The sequence below is a fragment of the Delphinapterus leucas genome, chromosome 19, assembly GCF_059928025.1.
Source record: "Delphinapterus leucas isolate spDelLeu-1000000601 "Yukka" chromosome 19, BTC_Dleu_Yukka2, whole genome shotgun sequence".
Lineage (NCBI taxonomy): Eukaryota > Metazoa > Chordata > Mammalia > Artiodactyla > Monodontidae > Delphinapterus > Delphinapterus leucas.
Window position 1 is genome coordinate 62,859,534 of NC_143147.1, and position 19,635 is coordinate 62,879,168.

A 19,635-nucleotide genomic window follows, 5' to 3' on the forward strand; every position below is an offset into this window, starting at 1 on the left:
TTTACTGTTGCACCTAGCAGTTTAAACTTCTCCCTTCACTTAGTTCTCAGGACTGCACAAGGACCACCTCAGCGAAATCATCGTAGGTATCCTTACACAAGGACTCTGCCTTTTTATCTCCCTCATTTGCGACAGGGCTGCACCTCCTGGATATTTCCTTCATCAGCACTTTCACGGCCACCCACCAGATCTGAAATTGTCCTCTTGCCCCAGAAGAGCTGCCTAATCCCCCTCCAGGTTCTCCGTCCCACTTCTTTCTCCTCTTTGTGGAACTGGGTCCTGGGAGGGCCTTGGGAACCCTATGGCTTGGTGCCCACCAGCGTATGCCTCATTGTCTATCTACCTGTACCTGGATGTCGGGTCCACAGACGAACTGAACAAAGCTGTGTGGCCACTTACTTCCCCAGGGCTGGGGGCAGAGACAGGGTGAGCAGGGAAGGGATGGAGGAGGGAGTAACTAGGTTTTGCAGGAGCTGGCTCTGGTGGTGGATCCGGAACATCCATCCCTGCAGGAAACTTGATCCAGGTCCCCCTTCCCGCCCCAGAGCTGTACTTAGAGGAGAGTCTGGGCAGAGGAACTGAGACATTCTGGCACCCTGCAGAAGGGGCCCTAGCAGTTCTCCAAGCCTTTCTGATTTCCTCAAAGGCCCTGTGAGCAATGCTCCCCGTGTGTCTGAATACCTGCAGGCAGGCCTCAACCTCTCCTTAACTGACCCCACCACCTGGGCCCCAACCCCTCAGACAGGTCTGGGCTCTTTCACCCTTCCCCTTGCACTGTTTCCAAATGTAGGAAAACTCCCCGCTGAAGCCACTTCTCTACCCGCCCAGGTCCTCAGCACTCCCACCCGTGCCCTCCCCGCAGCGGGGTCCTCACCCCCAGCAAATAAAACCACACAGTTCTCTACAAAACAGACACCTTCCGGTGGAGCTTGGGGCTTGCTCTCCCGTCCCATCCAAATCCCTGGGATGGACGCTCCGAGAACTCCTGCCACAGGAATTTGGCTGAGCCCCTCCACAAGGCAGAATTGTAGTTATGGGTGCCGCTGGGACCATGGGCGACCACTCTGTCCCCAGCCGAGGGCTTGCACACAGGGCTCGTTACATGAGCTTTTGAGCCGAAGGGGGACAAGAATACACAGGCCCCTTGTTCATTAAATGGACACATATTAGGCGCCTGCTGTGTGCTGTGCTTGCTGTGCTTTGTGGGGAATGCGCCATCGATGCCTGGATCCAGACTTCGATCTGGAGAAACGAATTCGTCATTGATCTTTGTGAGAAGAGTCAGCCTTCCCACGAAGACGGCAAGTGAGTTGCAACTGTTGTGACAAAACGCCGCTCAAGAGAACCTTCTCTGTTGAGGGTGGAAACCCGCATCAAGGACAAACCCGAACACCGTTCTCTGCCACACCCAAGATGGCCACCTGCCCGGTCCCCCGGTACTGAGTTGCACGCAGGCGCACTCAGCTCGCCACGCCTAACATGGCACATCAGCGCGCCCCGGGGCGGGGCCGCGGGCGGAAGTGGGTGTGACAGGGACGGGAGCCGAGAGGGCACCCGGAGGCGAGGTACTGGGCAGTGAGAGCCACTGGGAGGGTCGAAGTCATGATACCCCCGCAGGAGGCGTCCGCCCGGCGGCGGGAGATCGAGGACAAGCTGAAGCAGGTGGGGCTGGAGCTGGGGCGGCGGGGGAGGAGGTGAGGGAGGGGTCGAGATCCGGGCCGGGCCTCTACTGGGGGAGGCGACGGGAGTGGGAGGGGGCCCTCCCTGCGAGGAGACCTAGTAAGGGGCGAGGCCGTGGATCTAGGACGCGGTGGTCTCCTTTAGCCTTCGGCTTCTGGTGATGTCCTTGCCTGCGCTCCCCCCAGGAGGAGGAGACGCTGTCCTTCATCCGAGACAGCCTGGAGAAGAGCGACCAGCTCACCAAGAACATGGTGAGTAACCCCTCAGCTGGGAGGGCTCCCAGACGCAGGAGGAGAACCCTGCGACCCGGTAGTTCCGGTACCTAAGGCCTGGGGGCGCTGGTCTGGGTAGTGGTGGTGGTAAGCTGTGGGTTTCTCTAGCAACAGTGTGACGCGTCTCTTAACACTCCCTTCCCCTTGTCCGCCCCTTCGCTGAGGATGCTGCAGCCCCCACTGGCCTGGGCTTTCTGCTCTCTGCCTAAGTTCTCCATTCTTCCTTCTCTCCTTCTGCAGACATTTAGTGAGACTGACTTAGGTGGGCTGGGTACTGGCCATGCATCATCGTCAATTCAAGTGAGGGTTGGACGGCTGGGTTACCACTTCTGGGATTACTGAGGGCAGAAAAAGACTCAGCCTTCACCCCAGAGGGCTCGAGGTGTAAAATGAGCTCTGAAGTCAGAGAGATAGATCTGGGGTCTAGTTCTCGCCCCTCCACTTATTTGTGTGTGGCCCCTGACAGGTAACTCTGAGCCTCAGTGACTTCCTCTGCTAAAACAGACGATGCCAACCTCCAGTGTAACTGGGAAGGTCATAGAAGCTAATGCATGGAGATGCATTTTGCATAGCACCTGGTATACAATAGGTCCTCAGTAAATAAGAGTTTCCTTCCTTTTTCCTAGAGAAGACTGGAAAAGCACAAACCGAGCAGATACAAACTTGAGTATGTATTTAGTAACACAGTCACCAGGTGCTAGTTCTTACTTAATGAGATTCACTCTTGGAGAGAAAGGGTTTTGAAGGTACCAGCAATGCATTTGAGGCTACCCTGTATGAAACTACTTCCTGTTCAGTCCAGGAAAGCATCAGAGGGAATAGAGATTGAGATTTGGCTTCAAAGGGTGGAAGGGAAGCCATCCTGAGGTGATTATCTGAGGAGGAGTTAATTTAATGCTTGACTTGCCTTCAAATCAAACTTCAGCCAGTTTATTTGGGCCACCTCCTATGTGCCAGGCAGATGGTAGGTTCTGGGGATACAGCGGTGAACAGGTGTACCCCGTCCCTTCCCTCATGGAGCTTATTGTCTAGAAAACCAGAGAAGAGACAGCAATTGCCAAAGACCTGGTGGGTGGCAGAAGCAGTGCTGGGACAGCCCCGAGGCCTGAGAGCACGGAGCTTCCCCCCGCAGGTGTCTATCCTGTCGTCCTTTGAGAGTCGCCTTATGAAGCTGGAGAACTCCATCATCCCTGTGCACAAACAGACGGAGAACCTGCAGCGGCTGCAGGAGAATGTTGAGAAGACTCTGTCCTGTCTGGACCACGTTATCAGCTACTACCATGTGGCCAGTGACACTGAGAAGATCATCAGGGAGGGGTGAGCTAGGGCCAGAAGGTCACATTCCTAACGCCTCTCGGACCCGTGGCTGTAGGCCTTGGAAGGAAGAAGTAGAATATATTTGAGCCTAGAGTCCCCTGTGTTAATTCTCTTCTCCCCTTTCCAAATACCATTCTCTTGGTCCTTCCTTCTGCCCATGCTAATAGGACTTTTCTCCTTTCCAGCCCCACAGGCAGGCTGGAAGAGTACCTGGGAAGCATGGCCAAGATTCAGAAGGCTGTGGAGTATTTCCAGGACAACAGCCCAGACAGCCCAGAGCTCAACAAAGTGGTAAGGGGCCAGCAGAGTGATGTGAGAGGTTTGGCGACACCAGTCACGGCCCTGGTCTCATGAGAGACACTGAACCAGCTTAAAAGAGAATGCAGTAGAATAAACAGAAGTATATAATACCATACACATACTGTAGGCATTAAGATCCCTGTCTCAGAAATCACAGGTATACATTTTTATTGCATCTTAATAATTTAACTAAATTATAAGTTAAATATGAAGTATAAGTTTAACATTTGATTTTTATAAATGCATGGGTATTTTTTTATTGTAGCAAAAAATACATAATATAAAATTTGCCGTTTTAACCATCTTTAAGGGAACAGTTCAGTGACGTTAAGTACGTTCACACTGTCGTATAACCATCTCCAGAATTCTTTTCATCACCTCGGACTGAAACCCTGTACCCATTAAACACTAACTCCCCTTTCTCCTCCCCACCAACCCCTGGCCACCATCACTCTACTTTCTGACTCAATGAATTTGACTAGTGAGGGGACCTGCATTCATGTTTTCATATTCAATTTTTTGGTGTCGTATCTTTGTGTTTAAGTTTTGGGGTCTTTATTAGATCACCAGAGGGAGATGGAGAAGGGCTGGGAAGTGAGGTTTACTCAATGCATTGAGGAAAGGAGAGAATGCAGACAGGAGAAAAGGTGGGAGCAGAGGCCCAGACGTCCCAGCCACTGAGGAACATCAGAGGGCAGGCCAGCTTGGACCCCCAGTCACCTGGCACACCTTCCTGGGGTGGCACCACAGCTCTTGCCCTGAGGCGTGTGTCTTACCCAGTAGAGGGGGTGGGCTGAGGAACAAAGATGGGAAACTGGCTTTTCTCCCACCCAGAAAGCTGTTGCTTAGAACAGGGCCTCCCAGCTTTTCTCCCATCGTGGCCCCATCGGCAATGAGAATGTTTGTGTGGCACACTGGGGTAAAGTGGTAACTAGCCAGTGGTCTCTGGCTGCGCACAGCGCCACCTGGCCACCCGGAGGACTGACAAGATCAATACCTTGGCACACCAGTAACGCAGTGGGCACACACCAGTAAAACCGTAATACTGCAGCCCTTGGGTGGGCAGCGTGGACTCAGAGATTGGGGTGCCAGGGGCTGGAGAACTTGATTCTTGAGGGTCTCTACCAAGTTTGGATCACAGAGTGAAGAGCTCTGTGCTAGAACTTGGGTGTGGGAGTGGATTGGAGAAGGAGAATACAAAGAATATGCTATAGGTTTACCCTAGAGGACGTACTTTTCATTTAAGCAGAAATGCTCCAACTCCTCTCTCTATTTTTAAAACATCTTTACTGAGATATAATTCACATACCATAAAATTTACCCATTTAAAGTATAAAACGCAGTAGTTTTAGTATAATTACAGAGTTGTGCAACAACACCGGAATAAATTTTATAACATTTTCATCGCCTATAAAAAAGAAATCCATTGGCAGCCACTCTTCTTCCCTTCCCTCCCCCATTCACCCAGCCTCTGGTAATCACTCATCTATTTTCTGTCTCTGTAAATTTACCTATTCTGGACTTCTCCTGAAAATGGAATCACACAATATGTGACCTTTTGTGCCTGGCTTCCTTCACTTAGCATAATGTTTTCAAGGTTCATCTATGTGGTAGCGTGTGGAAGTGTTTCCTTCCATCGTGTGGTTGAATAATATTGCATTGTATGGATCTGCCACATTTTGTTTATCCATCCGTCACTTGATGGAGACTCCACTTTTTGGCTGTTATGAACAGTGTTGCTATGAACCCTTGTGTACGAACTTTTGTGTGGACATATGCTTTCAATTCTCTTGTCTGCTCTGGATACCTTTCGCTCATCAGATACATGATTTGCAAGTATTTCCTCTCATTCTGTGAATTGTCTTTTCACTTTTTTGATGGTATCGTTTACAGCACAAAAGTGTTTAATTTGATGTAGTCCAGTTTATCTATTTTTTTTCTTTTGCAGCCCCTTTTCTAACAAGAACACAAATTAATGGTACAATGAGAAAATAATCAGCTGATATCTGTGAAGCACCTGCCTCTTGTAAAACTCTGGGTTTCACTATGAACATAGATTTTGAGAGAACACAAGGGAAAGAAATAAGCAAAGCTTCTCACTGTTCATTCTCTGGGAAAACGGAAGTGAAGGCAGAGGAGGGCCGAGGCCCAGAATCAGGAAGGCAAAGGAAGGGGATGGGGAGGCGAGGGCCTGCTGAATGCTGGAACAGCCGGTGGGCCCTCTTTCTTCTTCCCCTCCCCCCTTCCTTCCTTCTTCCCTGTAGAAGCTGCTGTTCGAGCGGGGGAAGGAGTCGCTGGAGTCCGAGTTCCGCAGCCTGATGACCCGGCATAGCAAGGTCGTGTCCCCTGTGCTCATCCTGGATCTGATCAGCGGTGAGGACGACCTGGAGGTACAGGAGGAGGTGCCCCTAGAGCATCTGCCTGAGAGTGTGCTGCAGGACGTGATCCGCATCTCCCGCTGGCTGGTGGAATATGGCCGCAACCAAGGTGAGGTGTCCTGGAGAGGCGGGGGCCCAGGCGGCAGGGCCAGAGGGAGTGGACTTTGCCCTTTGTTTCTTTAATCCACCTGCATTTCTTTTAAAACAAAGGAGTTTAGTAGGAAACAATATGAGGAATAAGTCTACAGCTTATGTATCAAATTATGAATCTAGCTAAATTCAAGCTTTTTTTATATACCTTACCTTCCTGTTTCTTTCCTTTTTTTGACTAATTATAAAAACTTCAAGTAGCACAGAAAGGCTTAGGTGAAAAGCAAAAGTCCATCTCCCCACTTCCCTAATGCTTACAGTATCATAACCCAAAGATGAGTACTGTTAAGGTTATTTATACCCTTCCAAAAAATTCTTTATGCCACTGCGTGTGTGTGAGAGAGAGAGAGAATAAATATGTGTGTATCTGCTCCTCGTTCCCAAGTGGAAGGGAGCATACTAAACACTCCCCTGTGATTGTTTTGTTTTTTATTTTGCTTTCAACTTAGTAATACGTCTTGAGAGTGTTCCGTATCAGTACATGTATATTTGCTTCATTCTTTTTGGCAGCTGCATAATATTCCATGGTATGTTGGTACCATCATTTCTTTAAATCCAGTCCCAGGATTTTTTTTTAAATCCCAAGTTAAGCAAAAAATTAAAAAAAAACCCACCTGTAATGAATATTCAATTTTAAGCTTTTTAGCCCTCCACACTCTTCGTCTCTTTGTTAGTTTGTACACATACCAAGTTGTCAGTGTGCGTTATCACTGTCCCTGCCTTCCCTCGAGGACTCTGTGGTGCCAGGTCTCAGGGCCGCCTGTACTGACCGCGCGGCACGTCTGTGGCTCATGAGCTGCACTGTGGGAGCCGAGGGCTCGGCAGGAGCTTTTCGGGGGCTCCCTTGGGATAAGCGGGAGGCCAGTGGATGCCTCCAGACCCCTCAGTCCCCTTCAGTCAGAGCCTCAGTGCTCTGTTCCATTTTTCACATTGGTGACACACTTGTTGGGAGCTGCTAAAGTGTACCGCGGCATTCGTATCTTTTTCCTTGCTCGCTTGCATTTTTGGATTTTCCAGTTTTCCAGTGCTGACAGTTAGTGCTGCAATGAGCACAGTTGTACGGCTTGCTTTTCTTATTTAGGAAGTTCTCTGAGACGTTTTCTCAAAGGTACAGTTATCAGGCAGAACTGTCTGAACGGATCTGTAACCTTCTTGCCATCTCGAGTTCCTCTCCGGGTAGGTGGGGCCAGTCGACCGACCCATCGAAAATCCCACAGCTGTTTGTTCTTCATTAGCTTCATTTATCTTAGCTTTTTGACAGGGCTTTCACAATCCTCGAATTTTTTAAAATTTGCATTTCATTCATGGCTAAAGAAATGGTGTGTTTTTTTATTCAGTGACATCTGTTGTCTCTTTACCGCATATAAATTGCTCACATCCTTTGACCCCTTAGCAAGTTGAAGCCGGATGTAAACTTTACATTTTTTTTATCTAAAAAAACCTTACTGTGGACTTCCTTGGCAGTCCAGTGGTCAAGACTCTGCACTTCCCGCACAGGGGACATGGGTTCAATCCCTGGTCAGGGAAGATGCCGCGTGGCATGGCCAAAAAAAAAAAAAGAAAAGAAAAACCTTACAGGGAATTCCCTGGCAGTTCAGTAGTTAGGACTTGGCACTTTCACTGCCAGGGGTCCGGGTTCAACCCCTGGCTGGAGACCTAAGATCCCACAAGCCACATGGCGCGGCCAAAAATAAATAAATAAAATAAAAAATAACAACTAATTGTTGGTTCTGTTGGGGGATACTTTCCCTTTTAAGCCTTTGATTTGGGACGGACGAGGCCATGTGGGAGGCCGCTGGGAAGGGTTATCACGGAACAGTGGTGGGCACTGCTGCTGCCCTGCGGAGCTGCGTCTGGAAGTGAGAGGGAGGCCCTGGGGCCAGGCAGAGGCAGGGACCCCAGCTGTCGCCCATCTCTCCTCAGACTTCATGAACGTCTACTACCAGATCCGCTCCAGCCAGCTGGACCGCTCCATCAAAGGCCTGAAGGAGCATTTCCGGAAGAGCAGTTCTTCATCTGGGGTCCCATACTCCCCTGCTGTCCCCAACAAGAGGAAGGACACACCTACCAAGAAGCCGGTCAAGCGGCCAGGTGAGACCCCACCCTGGCCCACCTCAGAACCAGACAGAAGCTCTGTGGGACCCGGGTTGCCTTTGCCCACCCTGGGGGTAGCAGCCGCTACAGCTTGACCTCACAGCGACCCCCAACTATAGGTACGCAGGACAGAAAGCAGGTGTCTGCCCACCTAGCAAGGCCCCACCCAGTGAGCTCCTCTCTACCCAGCCGAGTCTGGGGGCTACATAAGTGTCCTTGGAGTGGAGGGTCACAGGCACGGAGAGGTGGGCTGACAGGGGTGCCGGGGCAGAGCCCCTTGCTGGACCCCCTTCTCCTCCCTGCGTCGTCCTATCAGGAGGCCAGGCCTGCTGCTGCCGCCAAAACCGTGGACAGGACAGGGGCAGGCACTGCAGCTGTCACATTGCAGAAGGCCAGGGTGGCTTGAAGAAGTGGGTAGGGGAGAGTTTACACCTTCACAGTCACCCAGAAAGGAAAATAATGCCACGCCTTCCTCTCCAAAGAACTTAATCCGGCTTTTGGGCTCCACTCGAAGTTAGTGCCTTGCGGTGGGAGAGTCAAGGGAGGGGTGTTGAGGTGGGAGACGCCTGGGCCGTGGACGTCGGTGTCCTGGGCGAACAGCTCACTGTCTGTCCTTCTTCCCGTCATCATGTCCCCTGTAGTCTATGCTCCAGGTAAACAGTGTTCCTGTGTGTCAGCTTCTGCTTGGCAAGCCTGGCTGTGTCTGGCTGCTGAGAGGTGTGGCCCTCGAGAGGCTGGGGTATTCCAGGGTGAGGGGCTGCTGCAGGCCCCAGGGAGAGAGAGCCAGTGAGGCTGGGGGCTGCTCCCACCCTAGCCTTCCCTGTCCAGCTGCTGCTGTGGGCACACGCACCGGTGGGACCCGCCCCTCACGACAGCGTTTTCCTTGCCTGCCCCTCAGAGAACGAGGGGCCTGTTGACACTCGCCGCGAGCACCTGCTCTTCCTCAGGCCTTTGTTCAGGCTTTGGAGATATGGCGGAGCCGAGGGTGCCCGCAGGGGTGCAAGGGAGTAGAGCATAAGGGAATCTGGGTGGCCCCAGCAGGAAGAGCACTGTCCTCCCCCCTCCAGTGTGGATATCCTGGCTGACCCCCTGGGGAACCTGCCACAAACGGTGACTCTACTAAGCCAGCCTGCGCGGCCGCAGCTGCCTGCACCTGGGCCTGTCCGTCTCTGTGCCTTGGTTCCGGGAGGCTGCAAGGCTGCCTGGGCCTTGGCGAGTCTGTGCTCTCTTCCCCTCTGTCTCTTCTCTGATGGGCCCAGTGGAGGCCCCAGGACCCAGACTGCATCCAGGAGTGCTGCTGGCCATGCAGGGAGCAGGGATCTGATCTCGGGGCCCCCAGTTTACCTAATCTAGCTTGGCTTAGAGCCCCAAGAGGAAAACTCGGGCTCTGAGCGTCCCTCTGGTTTCTGTGGGGTTTCAAGAGTTGTCAGGAGCTGGGGGGCTCAGGACTGACGTCAGGAACTAGGGAATCAGGCCGCTGGGACATCAGTTCCCAGCTCTTGAGGAGAGGAGCAGGGAAGCCTCAGTGGGTAATGAAACACCGACCTCAGCGTCGTTCGTGGTAATTGTGCTCCTGGTGGGTTTGGCGGCTGCCGGATCAGTGCCCCCAGCCTGCGTCCACGCGAGCATACTGGCGAGGCTCCTGGAGGCGCGGCGGGCCCGCCTGCTCCTGGTCGGTTGCGGGGCCGGGCACTGATTCGCTCATTAGCGGGGCTGCTCACTGAAGGGGCAGAACCCAGCCAGACAGATGCTGAGCCCAGGCCCCAAACTTGGTTATTAGTAACTAACTGCGGCTGGTGCGAACAGAAAGAGATGAGCCGCTCAGACGCTGCCCCTTCTCCGCTAGCCTTCTGGGGAGCTGCCAGGCCCCAAGGAGCCTCGCTGCGCTCAGAGATGCGAGGGGGCACCTGGGAGTCCCCAGGGAAGAGGGACGGAGCTACGCTCATGGGTGCCTCCCCTGCCCCAGTACATTTTATTAACAGGGCAGCTGTACACATCTGTTTTAGATGCTGTTTTATTTCCCCACGTTTTCTGCCCTGAGATGTCTCGTTCCCACAGAGGCAGCTGACCCTGGAGGCTGTGGGCGCTGCAGTTTTGTTTCCATTGTTCTCACTTGTGATACTAACTGTTGGTTTTTTCCCCCCATGCCAAGAGCATGTGCCCTTTCCTGCTGCCCTCCCTCCTGCTCTCTGTGTGATGGCTCCTATTAACTTCTTTTTGGCTTTTGAGTTTTTCCCAATTGCTTTGGTGGTTTGGGTCCCTCCCCTGGTGTATGGGGTCAGTCTGCCTCTGGGTCTCCAAGCCTTCTGTCTTGGGCGCTGCTAGCCCAGGAAGCTCAGTCCCATTTCACCAACTCCTGGGTGCTGCTTTCCTCTGGCTACTGTTTGGCCGCGTCCCGGCACTGAGCATGCCCGGAGAACTCTGCCTGCCCTTTGGGGGAGGAGCCATGGGCCTGCCTGCTTCAAGGTGCCCCCAGGCTCTGCCACTTGGTCTCGCCTTCTGGGTGTGAGGGCTCCATCGCTAGCTCCTCCATCCCAGGCCCTTGTCTATTTCTGAGTTAAGTGCCACTCAGTACTGTTTTTTATATTTGGCGTCTCCTGGTGGATCTTTGCCCATCTCATCTCCTTCACCCTCTGCACTTCCTAAAATGAACTCAGATCTGGAACGATGAGGGTCACTGGCAGGATCAGGAGCTCCACCGGGGGAACGAAATGTGTCCGTTCCTCCATCTCCTTCTGCGGGGCCTCCGGCGGGCCCGGAAGAGGCCTGCTGGGAGAGATGGTACCCGGGCGTGCTCTCTGCTGGGGGTGGGCGTGGGCCTGGGGGGTAGGTGGAGGGCTGCTGCTGTTTTCTCTCACTCGTTTCCTAGGTCTTCTTATCTCCTCTCTGTGTGGCTCTGGTGACAGGGACGATCCGTAAGGCTCAGAACCTTCTGAAACAGTATTCCCAGCATGGTCTAGATGGGAAAAAGGGGGGCTCTAACCTCATTCCTCTGGAAGGTAATCATCCTGTGTTCCTCTCCTCTTCCCTCCTCTTCCACCGTGTGTCCACTCACGTGGTAGGGCAGAGCCTCCAACCCCCCAGAGGGCCTCGGGCGCAACCCTGAGAGGGGACCAGGGGTGGGAACTGAGGTCCTGGGCCTCTGACCCCAGCTGGCTCGGGGGCAGCTTTCATGGCCCTCAGCCTGGTCCTGTCTGGCTGACGGCGGCTCTGCCCTCCCGGAGGCTTCCCGCTCCCTCCCCTCCCTGTCTCTGTCCTTGTCTCCTGTTTGAACTCAGAGAAAGTTCTTTGTCACGGGCAGCCCTTTCACGCTCAGACCAGCAGTGGCAGGACCAAGGCGGCCGAGGCCTCCTGGCCGCCCCCCTCCACCTGAAAGGCGAGCATGTGCCACAGGGGACAGGCAGCCCGTACACCATGTCCCTGCCTCCCTCCCATCAGAGGAAGGACAGCCCTGCCCTAGTGGACCAGATCCACCTTCAAAAGAATGACCCTGGGGGCGAAAAGAAGCCTGTCCCCATTCACTGGGCAGTGACATTTCTCTAACTGGATCTCTCCCCAAATATGGTGAGATAAACCCCCTGGGGCTGAGCATCAGACCTTCCGCAGCTGCTGGAAACGCTTCAGAAACCCGGTTTTCTCTCAGCCTCCAGGCGTGGGGAAACCAGCTCCCGAGGATGGCCTGGGGCACTGCAAGTCACGCTTGAAATGGCTGTTCCCAAGGTGGTCTGAGGCAGAGGAGGGGCTCAGAGCCCTCTCCAATGCCCCTTCCCCTACACCCCATCTCACATCCCCCCCCGGAGGTCGAGGGCTTCTTCCCAGTCCCCCGAGAGGCAGCCACCCCGCCCCTGGATAAACGCTGCTTGTGTTTGCGGCCGACGTCTCGCTAGGTCACGAGCATGATTTCCGAGTTAAGCACCTGTCCGAGGCCCTGAACGACAAGCACGGGCCACTGGCCGGTGAGTACTGCAGCCCAGCCGAGGGCAGCCGCCGCTGCATTCACGGCCGTCCCCAGAGGGCCTGCTCCGGCCTGGCCTAGCCGGCCGCTCCGCTCCAAGGATGAGCCCGGCCTACTCGCCTCTCTCTCTCTCCGGTCTGTCTCTCTTTTGGGCACTAGGTCCCCTTGCCTCTCTCCAGGTGGGAGTGCACGCCTGGCTCTCAGGGCCTGGGCCAAGGGCAGAAGTTGCCGCCACTCGGAAGGCGGGCAGAGAGGGCAGGCGGGCCCCTGGAGGGCAGGGAGCATCAACACCTGACTGCAGCGATGGCTCCAAAGCTCTGACTCCTCGGAGCCCGTCCCTCGGCACATAGGACCAGGTTGCCTGCGGGCACCCCTGCCCCAGCCTGCAATGCAGTAGCGGGATCCTGTCTCCTGCTGGGGCAGCTGACAACCAAGGAGCCCTCCCCCTCTGAGGCTCACATTGCCTCATCTCCAGCTTTGACGCCATGCCAGCTAGCCTTATGGACCAGAGCCCACCGCCTCTTTATACATTCCAGAAGGCCTGGCGGGGCTGGTATCTGGCTCCAGAGGCCCAGCATTTTCGGACATGGACGACCACTGTGCCTGCCTCCCTGAGGTGGACGCGGCCACTTGCCCATCCCTGGGTGTCCTCTTCCCAGTACAATTCAGAATCCTCAGTCTTGGGGTCAGGCGTGTCTTATCCAGGAAGTCGATTGGGGGATCTTATCCTTTTTATCCATCTCCCCAACACCTCTCGTACCTGACATTCTGGAACAAAGGCTGGACTCAGCCCGGTTTTCCTCGCGAACCCTGCCGGGCCTGCTGGAGTTCTCCCAGCTTTCTGCCAGCACAGTCGTCTTCCCCATCTGCTGCTAGTCTGGCTACAGGCCAGGAACTGGGGAGACTCGTGCCCCACCCCCCAGCAGGGAGAGGGTCTGCCCCAAACCAGTAGCTCAGGGGCACTGCTTTCCCCCCAGGGAGAGATGACATGCTGGACGTGGAGACCGACGCCTACATTCACTGCGTCAGTGCCTTTGTCAAGCTGGCCCAGAGCGAGTACCAGCTGCTGACGGACGTCATCCCTGAGCACCATCAGAAAAAGACCTTTGACTCTTTGATACAGGTCCTGCCCCTGGGCCCTGACCAGATGCCCCAGCACGAGCTGTCACTGCAGAAGCTTGAGTTCGGTCCGGGCATGCGGTCCACAGCCCTCAACTCCAGCCACCACCTCCACCTCCCATCCTGGGGATCTGTCCTGGGCGGCGTGTCCCGGTCGGGACCTCCCCATTGGGGGCATACTTCCCCCACGCCCCTCCAGGTGCCCTCACCGTCCCTGGGAACCGGCTGTCTGCCCCCTCCCCTGAGCCCTCTCCCTGCCCCGCTCTCTCAGGATGCCCTGGACGGGCTGATGCTTGAAGGGGAGAACATCGTGGCTGCTGCCCGGAAGGCCATCATCCGACACGACTTCTCGGCTGTGCTCACCGTCTTCCCCATCCTGCGGCACCTCAAGCAGACCAAGCCTGAGTTTGACCAGGTGCTCCAGGTATGTGGGTGAGGATGCCCTTGGGGACCCCGGAAGGAGGAATCCTGCTGCCCGGCACGGCCCCCCAGGAGAACTGTGTTCTCTACCCCCACGGGTCCGCTCCGAGGGTGAATGGCAGCAGCTTCCTCGGGGCCCCGGGCATGTGGAGGTGCTCTCAGGGTGAGTGAAGAGGGGAGACAGTCCCCTGGGGTGAGGGGCCGGGAAGGAGCAGGGCCCCAGGCACAGCCTGTAGCCGGGTTCTTGCGCCCTGTGCAGCCATGTGCTTCCTCAGGGGACGGCGGCCAGCACCAAGAACAAGCTGCCCAGCCTCATCACCTCCATGGAGACCGTTGGAGCCAAAGCGCTGGAGGACTTCGCTGACAACATCAAGGTGCTCTCCCTCCCTCCGCTGCCGTGCAGGACGGCCCGTGAGGCTGTGGGCAGGGCCGCCGGTGACCTGGCTTGGAAACTCTTTCTGAAAGCAGGCCTCCAAGAGGGGCGGGCCTGCCCTGTGGGGAAGCCGGCCGTGCCGCTAGTCTCCTGTCAGTGCCCACGGGCCCCCCTTTCTTCCCCAGGGGCTCCAGAGGCCCCCACCCCAGGCGTCAAGCTCCTGCCCCGCTTTTCCCATGTAGTCATGTCCGTATGTCTGTCCCGCTCACCTTTGTGCCCGAGGGGCATCCTGACACCTGTCTGCCAGGAGGTGGCGCCATGAACCCGCAGACTGGGGTGTGGGGTGGGCGCGGGACTCCCCGGGAGCTGCTTCAGGGAGTCAGGCTGTTCTTCCCACAGAACGACCCGGACAAGGAGTACAACATGCCCAAGGACGGCACCGTGCACGAGCTCACGAGCAACGTAGGTGCTGCCCGGGGGCTCCTGGGGCGGGGAGGGGGCGCAGGTGGCAGGATGGACTGCAAGGTGCTTAGTGCCCCCAGCAGACACGGCCTTTCCCAGGAGGCCAAACCCACAGGGTGAAGCACGAAGTTTGCAGCCACCCTTTTCACTGGGCAGGCCCCTGGCCCTGTACCTGTCCTGGAATGGTCAGAGGGGGTGAACTGAACTGTAGGAGGTGATCCGACCTTTGGGTCCTGCCCTTGACCTTCTTCCTGGACCTGTTTTCTCCCCACGCAGGCCATCCTTTTCTTGCAGCAGCTCCTGGACTTCCAGGAGACGGCGGGCGCCATGCTGGCCTCCCAAGGTACTTGGCACCTCCCAGCGGGGCCCCGTGCCCCACTCCTCCCTCTGGCCTGGAGACGTGGGGCTAGCCCCCTCTGGGTGAGGAGATTTCCCCCGCCCTGTGGAGTGGGAAGGAGATGTGGCCTGTGGTGGGACCCCCAAGCTGCTTGGGCCATCTGGGCCCAGCATCAGGAAAGCAGCCGGGGTTTGACTACCTTTCCTGGCCTCCATCCCCTCTCGGCTCCCTCCGCTGTCCTCACTCTGGAGAGCAGAACTCACTTGTTTGGAGGTGCCCTTCCCGCCCCGCCCCTCCTGCATTTCCCCACCTCCTCTTGTGTTGCCTTTCCTCCTAGCCCCACCCCTCCTGCATTTCCCCACCTCCTCTTGTGTTGCCTTTCCTCCTAGCCCCACCCCTCCTGCATTTCCCCACCTCCTCTTGTGTTGCCTTTCCTCCTAGCCCCACCCCTCCTGCATTTCCCCACCTCCCCTTGTGTTGCCTTTCCTCCTAGCCCCACCCCTCCTGCATTTCCCCACCTCCCCTTGTGTTGCCTTTCCTCCTAGCCCCACCCCTCCTGCATTTCCCCACCTCCCCTTGTGTTGCCTTTCCTCCTAGCCCCACCCCTCCTGCATTTCCCCACCTCCCCTTGTGTTGCCTTTCCTCCTAGCCCCACCCCTCCTGCATTTCCCCACCTCCCCTTGTGTTGCCTTTCCTCCTAGCCCCACCCCTCCTGCATTTCCCCACCTCCCCTTGTGTTGCCTTTCCCCCTAGCCCCTCCCCTCCTGCATTTCCCCACCTCCCCTTGTGTTGCCTTTCCTCCGAGCCCCACCCCTCCTGCATTTCCCCACCTCCTCTTGTGTTGCCTTTCCTCCTAATTAGTCCAGTACAGCTGACCCCTTACAGCTGGCATCTCAGGGCCAGCCTGGTGTCTTCCCGTGACTGTGACTGCTGTCCTGGGACTGGGGCTCAGGAGGTTAGCACGTGGGGAAGAGCGCGCTTCCGAGCACTGAGACCCAGCCCAGCTTGTTGGGCCCCAGGCCTTCCCTTTTCCCCCCAGTCTAGGGGCAAGGAGCCAAGGTGCAGCCTCTGGCCTGTGGTTCTCCAGATGTCCACTTTCCAGTGTGTCGCTGGCCTTCAGGGGTCCAGCCTGGGCTGTCCTGCTGTCTGTTTCTGGCGTCGCGGGGAGTGGTCTGCTTGGCTCGGGTGTTGCGGCCGTTTCTAACCTGTTTTTGCACTTTGCATCTTTCTCCCTCCTTTGTCTCTCCCCCCTTCCCCTCTGTGCGCACTGCCTCTCACTGCGTAGTTCTTGGGGACACATACAATATTCCTTTAGACCCCCGAGGTAAGCAGCAGGGCTCCGCAGCCCCATCCTTCCCCTCTGAAGCCCCCTGAGTGAGGTTCCCTGGGGACAGAGGCACCTGGACAGACTCGGGACCCCAGTAGGAGCGGGGTCAGAGGGCACACGGTTCCTTCCGGGTGCTCCCAACCCTCTCAGCTCCCTGACGGCCACTTTCTGTCTCTGGGTTTCTCCAGGCAGCATCCTGCTGTGTCCAGCACCCTGAGTGCACCCTTCAAGCTGGTCCAGCACCTCCCTGCCCCTTCCTCCCCCATCCGCTCCCTTCCCCCCTTGGCTTTCTGCTCTGTGCAGCCAGCAAGTCTCTGTTCAGAAGGGCCTGGTAGAGGAGGTTGTGGGCAGTGGGGGTGAAGGGGGAGAGGCCATGGGGGGCCTATTCTAAGACTCTGTTGCTGACAAATGGGAGAAGTGGGCCTTGTCGGTACCCCCAGCATGGGTCGGGGGCTGGGTTGCAGAGGCGGTCCCGTTCCTGTCCTGCCAGCCTTCCTGCCGGCCCTGGGCCAGCTCATTACCCCCCCCAGCCGAGACCATGGAGGCGCCGGCCCTGGGTTCCAGGAAGAGTCCCAGGGAGCGCCCCCCGCAGCGGGAAGGGAGCCCTGTAGCTCAGCACGTCCCCGGGAGGCTCGGCCCCTCCCAGGGTTTCCTCAGCCGCTCCGCGGGCCTAGGGGAGGCCAGAGAGGGTCTCGGCTGCTGCCACTGCTGTGGTAACAGGACCCCTCCTCTCACAGAGACCAGTTCCTCAGCCACCAGCTACAGCTCCGAGTTCAGCAAGCGCCTCCTGAGCACCTACATCTGTGAGTGCGGCCGCCAGCCAGCAGCCTCCCTGCCTCCCGCCTCTTCCCTTCCGTCTCCTCTCTGTGCTCTCCTGCTAGTCCCGGTCCCGCTCCTGAGCACCAGCGCCCCGACTTTTAGAATCGCAGCCTGACCTCTGGTTGGGGGGCCGCGGGGGCTCGGCAAAAGGCTCCCAAGGCTGGTGGGGTCTAGAGTCCGGGAGGAGCAAGGAGCGACGGGTGGGAGTTGGTCTGTGGGCCCCAGGATTGGGTCACTTGGGTCAGACTGCCACGGGAGGCGTGACCACATCCTGCCCTGTGCAGGTAAAGTCCTGGGCAACCTGCAGCTGAACTTGCTGAGCAAGTCCAAGGTGTATGAGGACCCGGCTCTGAGCGCCATCTTCTTGCACAACAGCTACAACTACATCCTCAAGGCCCTGGAGAAGTAAGTGGCTGCGGGCGCTGGTCTGCAGCTCTCACCTGCCGCTGCCTGGCCTGCCGGGGCTGGCTGTGCCCCTCGTGTCCAGGGCAGGGAGGATGCCGCTTTACCCTTCACAGTCCCAGGACCCAGGGAGGTGGGAGGCAGGCCCCACTGGTGTTGCTGCAGAGGCCGGCAGCCTTCCTATCGTCCTCTCCTCTCTCGCCTGCTCCCACCCCAGGTCTGAGCTGATCCAGCTGGTGGCCGTGACCCAGAAGACTGCCGAGCGCTCCTACCGTGAGCACATCGAGCAGCAGATCCAGACTTACCAGCGCAGGTGGGCCTCCTCCCACCCTCCTGCTCCCCGACCTGTGTACCCACCAGTAACGCTTGCTTCTCAGAGCCTCTGGATGCCGGGCCCAGTCAGAGTGGGCTCAGTGACGGGGAACTGCCACCCTGTGGACCCCAATCCTCTACTTGTTTTTTAATCACACTCGTGGGGTGGAGAAGGGTAGTTGCCAAGGGTGACGACTAAGATGGTTGAAGGCCTGCCCGTCAGAGATGTGGGTAACGTTTAGACCAGGTGAAGAGCAAGCTCACAAGGTCCCTTGAACTTGGCTGAGCCTCACTCTACAGGGCTGTCTCTGCCTCTCTCCTCCTGTTTCTTAGTTTGTGCGTCTCTCTCTCCCTTTGTGTTTCTTCCCCGTGACCGTACCTCCCTCTGCTTTCCCATTTATCTGTCCTCCGTTCCCTCTTTTCTCATCTGCTTCTCCATCTTAATTGGCCATGATATCAACGTGAAGTGTAGTTGGCAGTGTTTGTTCAATTTATTGAATGTTCTGTTTCCTGTCCTTAATTTTAAAAGCGAGCAGCTTGAACATTTTTATTCCCAAGGAAAAAGATCTCAGCTGTGTTTTGCTTAGTTATGACCCACACTGATCCCTGCCCTCACCCTCTCCCCCAGTAGATCAAGAGATTTTTAAAAAACAAAGCAGTCCAGCCCCAGGGAGGGAGCAGCTGCCTGAGGCTGTCCCTCCTCTGCCCTCTGCTTCCCTCCCTGCCTGGCAGTTGGTTAAAGGTGACTGACTACATCGCTGAGAAGAACCTACCTGTGTTCCAACCCGGAGTCAAGGTGGGCTGAAGGCCTGGGCTGGGAAGGGATGTCTAGCAGATGTGGTGCTTTCTGTTGTGTCTCTGGGAAAAAACAGACAACGGATGAGAAAGCAAAGGACGCCTGTGGCCATCCGGGCAGCAGGGGAGAGGGCTGGGCTTGGGGTTTGGGGAAGGAGCAGGGGCAGGACGATCCTGCTCTGAGGGACGCTTTCTCTGCCGTCTCCCCTGGCCCCCCAGCTTCGGGACAAGGAGCGGCAGGTGATCAAGGAACGTTTTAAGGTAAGTCAGGCTCCTCCCCGCTCCACTGATCGCTGCTGCTACTGTAGCAACACAGACTCAAACCTTTGTCTCTGGGTCACTTCTGTTTCCACCGTTTTGGTGACCAGGGCTTCAACGATGGCCTGGAAGAATTGTGCAAGATACAGAAGGCCTGGGCTATTCCCGACACGGAGCAGAGGGACAAGATCCGCCAAGCCCAGAAAAACATTGTTAAGGAGACCTACGGGGCCTTTCTGCACAGGTTAGCCCTCCGTCTCTGCCCTCCCAGCCCCACGCTCCCCGTTGCCCCGGCTGGACCACTGGGCCCTTCTCTTCTTCAAGGAAACCTGGAGAGGGTGGTGGGTTTGGGTGGCAGATCCAGTGCCCAGGGCTTTGGTGTGGGGCCAGACCCGGACATCACCCAGGGGCACCCCATCGGGAGGGCCTTAGGCTGAGGCAGAGCTGGGGAGGGGCTAGGCATCCCCGCTGACCTCAGCGCCTGGTCAGGTATGGCAGCGTGCCCTTCACCAAGAATCCTGAGAAGTACATCAAGTACCGTGTGGAGCAGGTGGGCGACATGATCGATCGCCTGTTTGACACCTCCGCCTGAGCCGCCACCACCCCTGCCTGGCTCTGCCAGACCAGCCATGTTATCAGACAGATAAACCAGTGTTAACTTGCCTCTGGGCCCTGGGATCTTTCTCCACCACCCCGACCAGGAGCCCTGTCCCTGAGCCCTCGGGTCCTGGTTTGCCCTTCCTCTCGCGGCCCCCATTCCCCACACAAGCAGCGCTCTCCCGGAACTCTGGGGTTCCTCCGCACCTTGGGTTTCATGACCCTGACTGCGGCCCACAGGGGCCACGTGACGGCTTCAAGGCAGGAA

General features: G+C 56.6%; 1 protein-coding gene across 9 annotated transcripts; it reads left to right on the forward strand.

Moving 5' to 3' along the window:
• The first annotated feature begins 1,536 nt into the window (after nucleotides 1-1,536).
• On the forward strand, nucleotides 1,537-19,433 carry EXOC7 (exocyst complex component 7). 9 transcript variants are annotated; one of them, XM_022589532.2, is made up of 20 exons: nucleotides 1,540-1,662; nucleotides 1,866-1,931; nucleotides 3,085-3,269; nucleotides 3,455-3,560; nucleotides 5,834-6,056; nucleotides 8,021-8,188; nucleotides 11,098-11,190; nucleotides 12,079-12,147; nucleotides 13,124-13,269; nucleotides 13,537-13,689; nucleotides 13,961-14,059; nucleotides 14,458-14,520; nucleotides 14,797-14,863; nucleotides 16,922-16,987; nucleotides 17,288-17,408; nucleotides 17,623-17,718; nucleotides 18,450-18,513; nucleotides 18,732-18,773; nucleotides 18,881-19,014; nucleotides 19,260-19,433. In XM_022589532.2, the coding sequence occupies exons 1-20, from the start codon at nucleotides 1,603-1,605 to the stop codon at nucleotides 19,360-19,362; spliced, it is 2,124 nt and encodes a 707-aa protein (XP_022445240.1). In that variant the 5' UTR covers nucleotides 1,540-1,602; the 3' UTR covers nucleotides 19,363-19,433. The 9 variants fall into 9 exon arrangements, with proteins under 9 accessions (XP_022445246.1, XP_022445238.1, XP_022445235.1 ...); XM_022589527.2 differs by having other exon boundaries at nucleotides 1,539-1,662; nucleotides 13,124-13,689; XM_022589536.2 differs by lacking the exon at nucleotides 11,098-11,190 and having other exon boundaries at nucleotides 1,541-1,662.
• The last annotated feature ends 202 nt before the right edge of the window (nucleotides 19,434-19,635 follow it).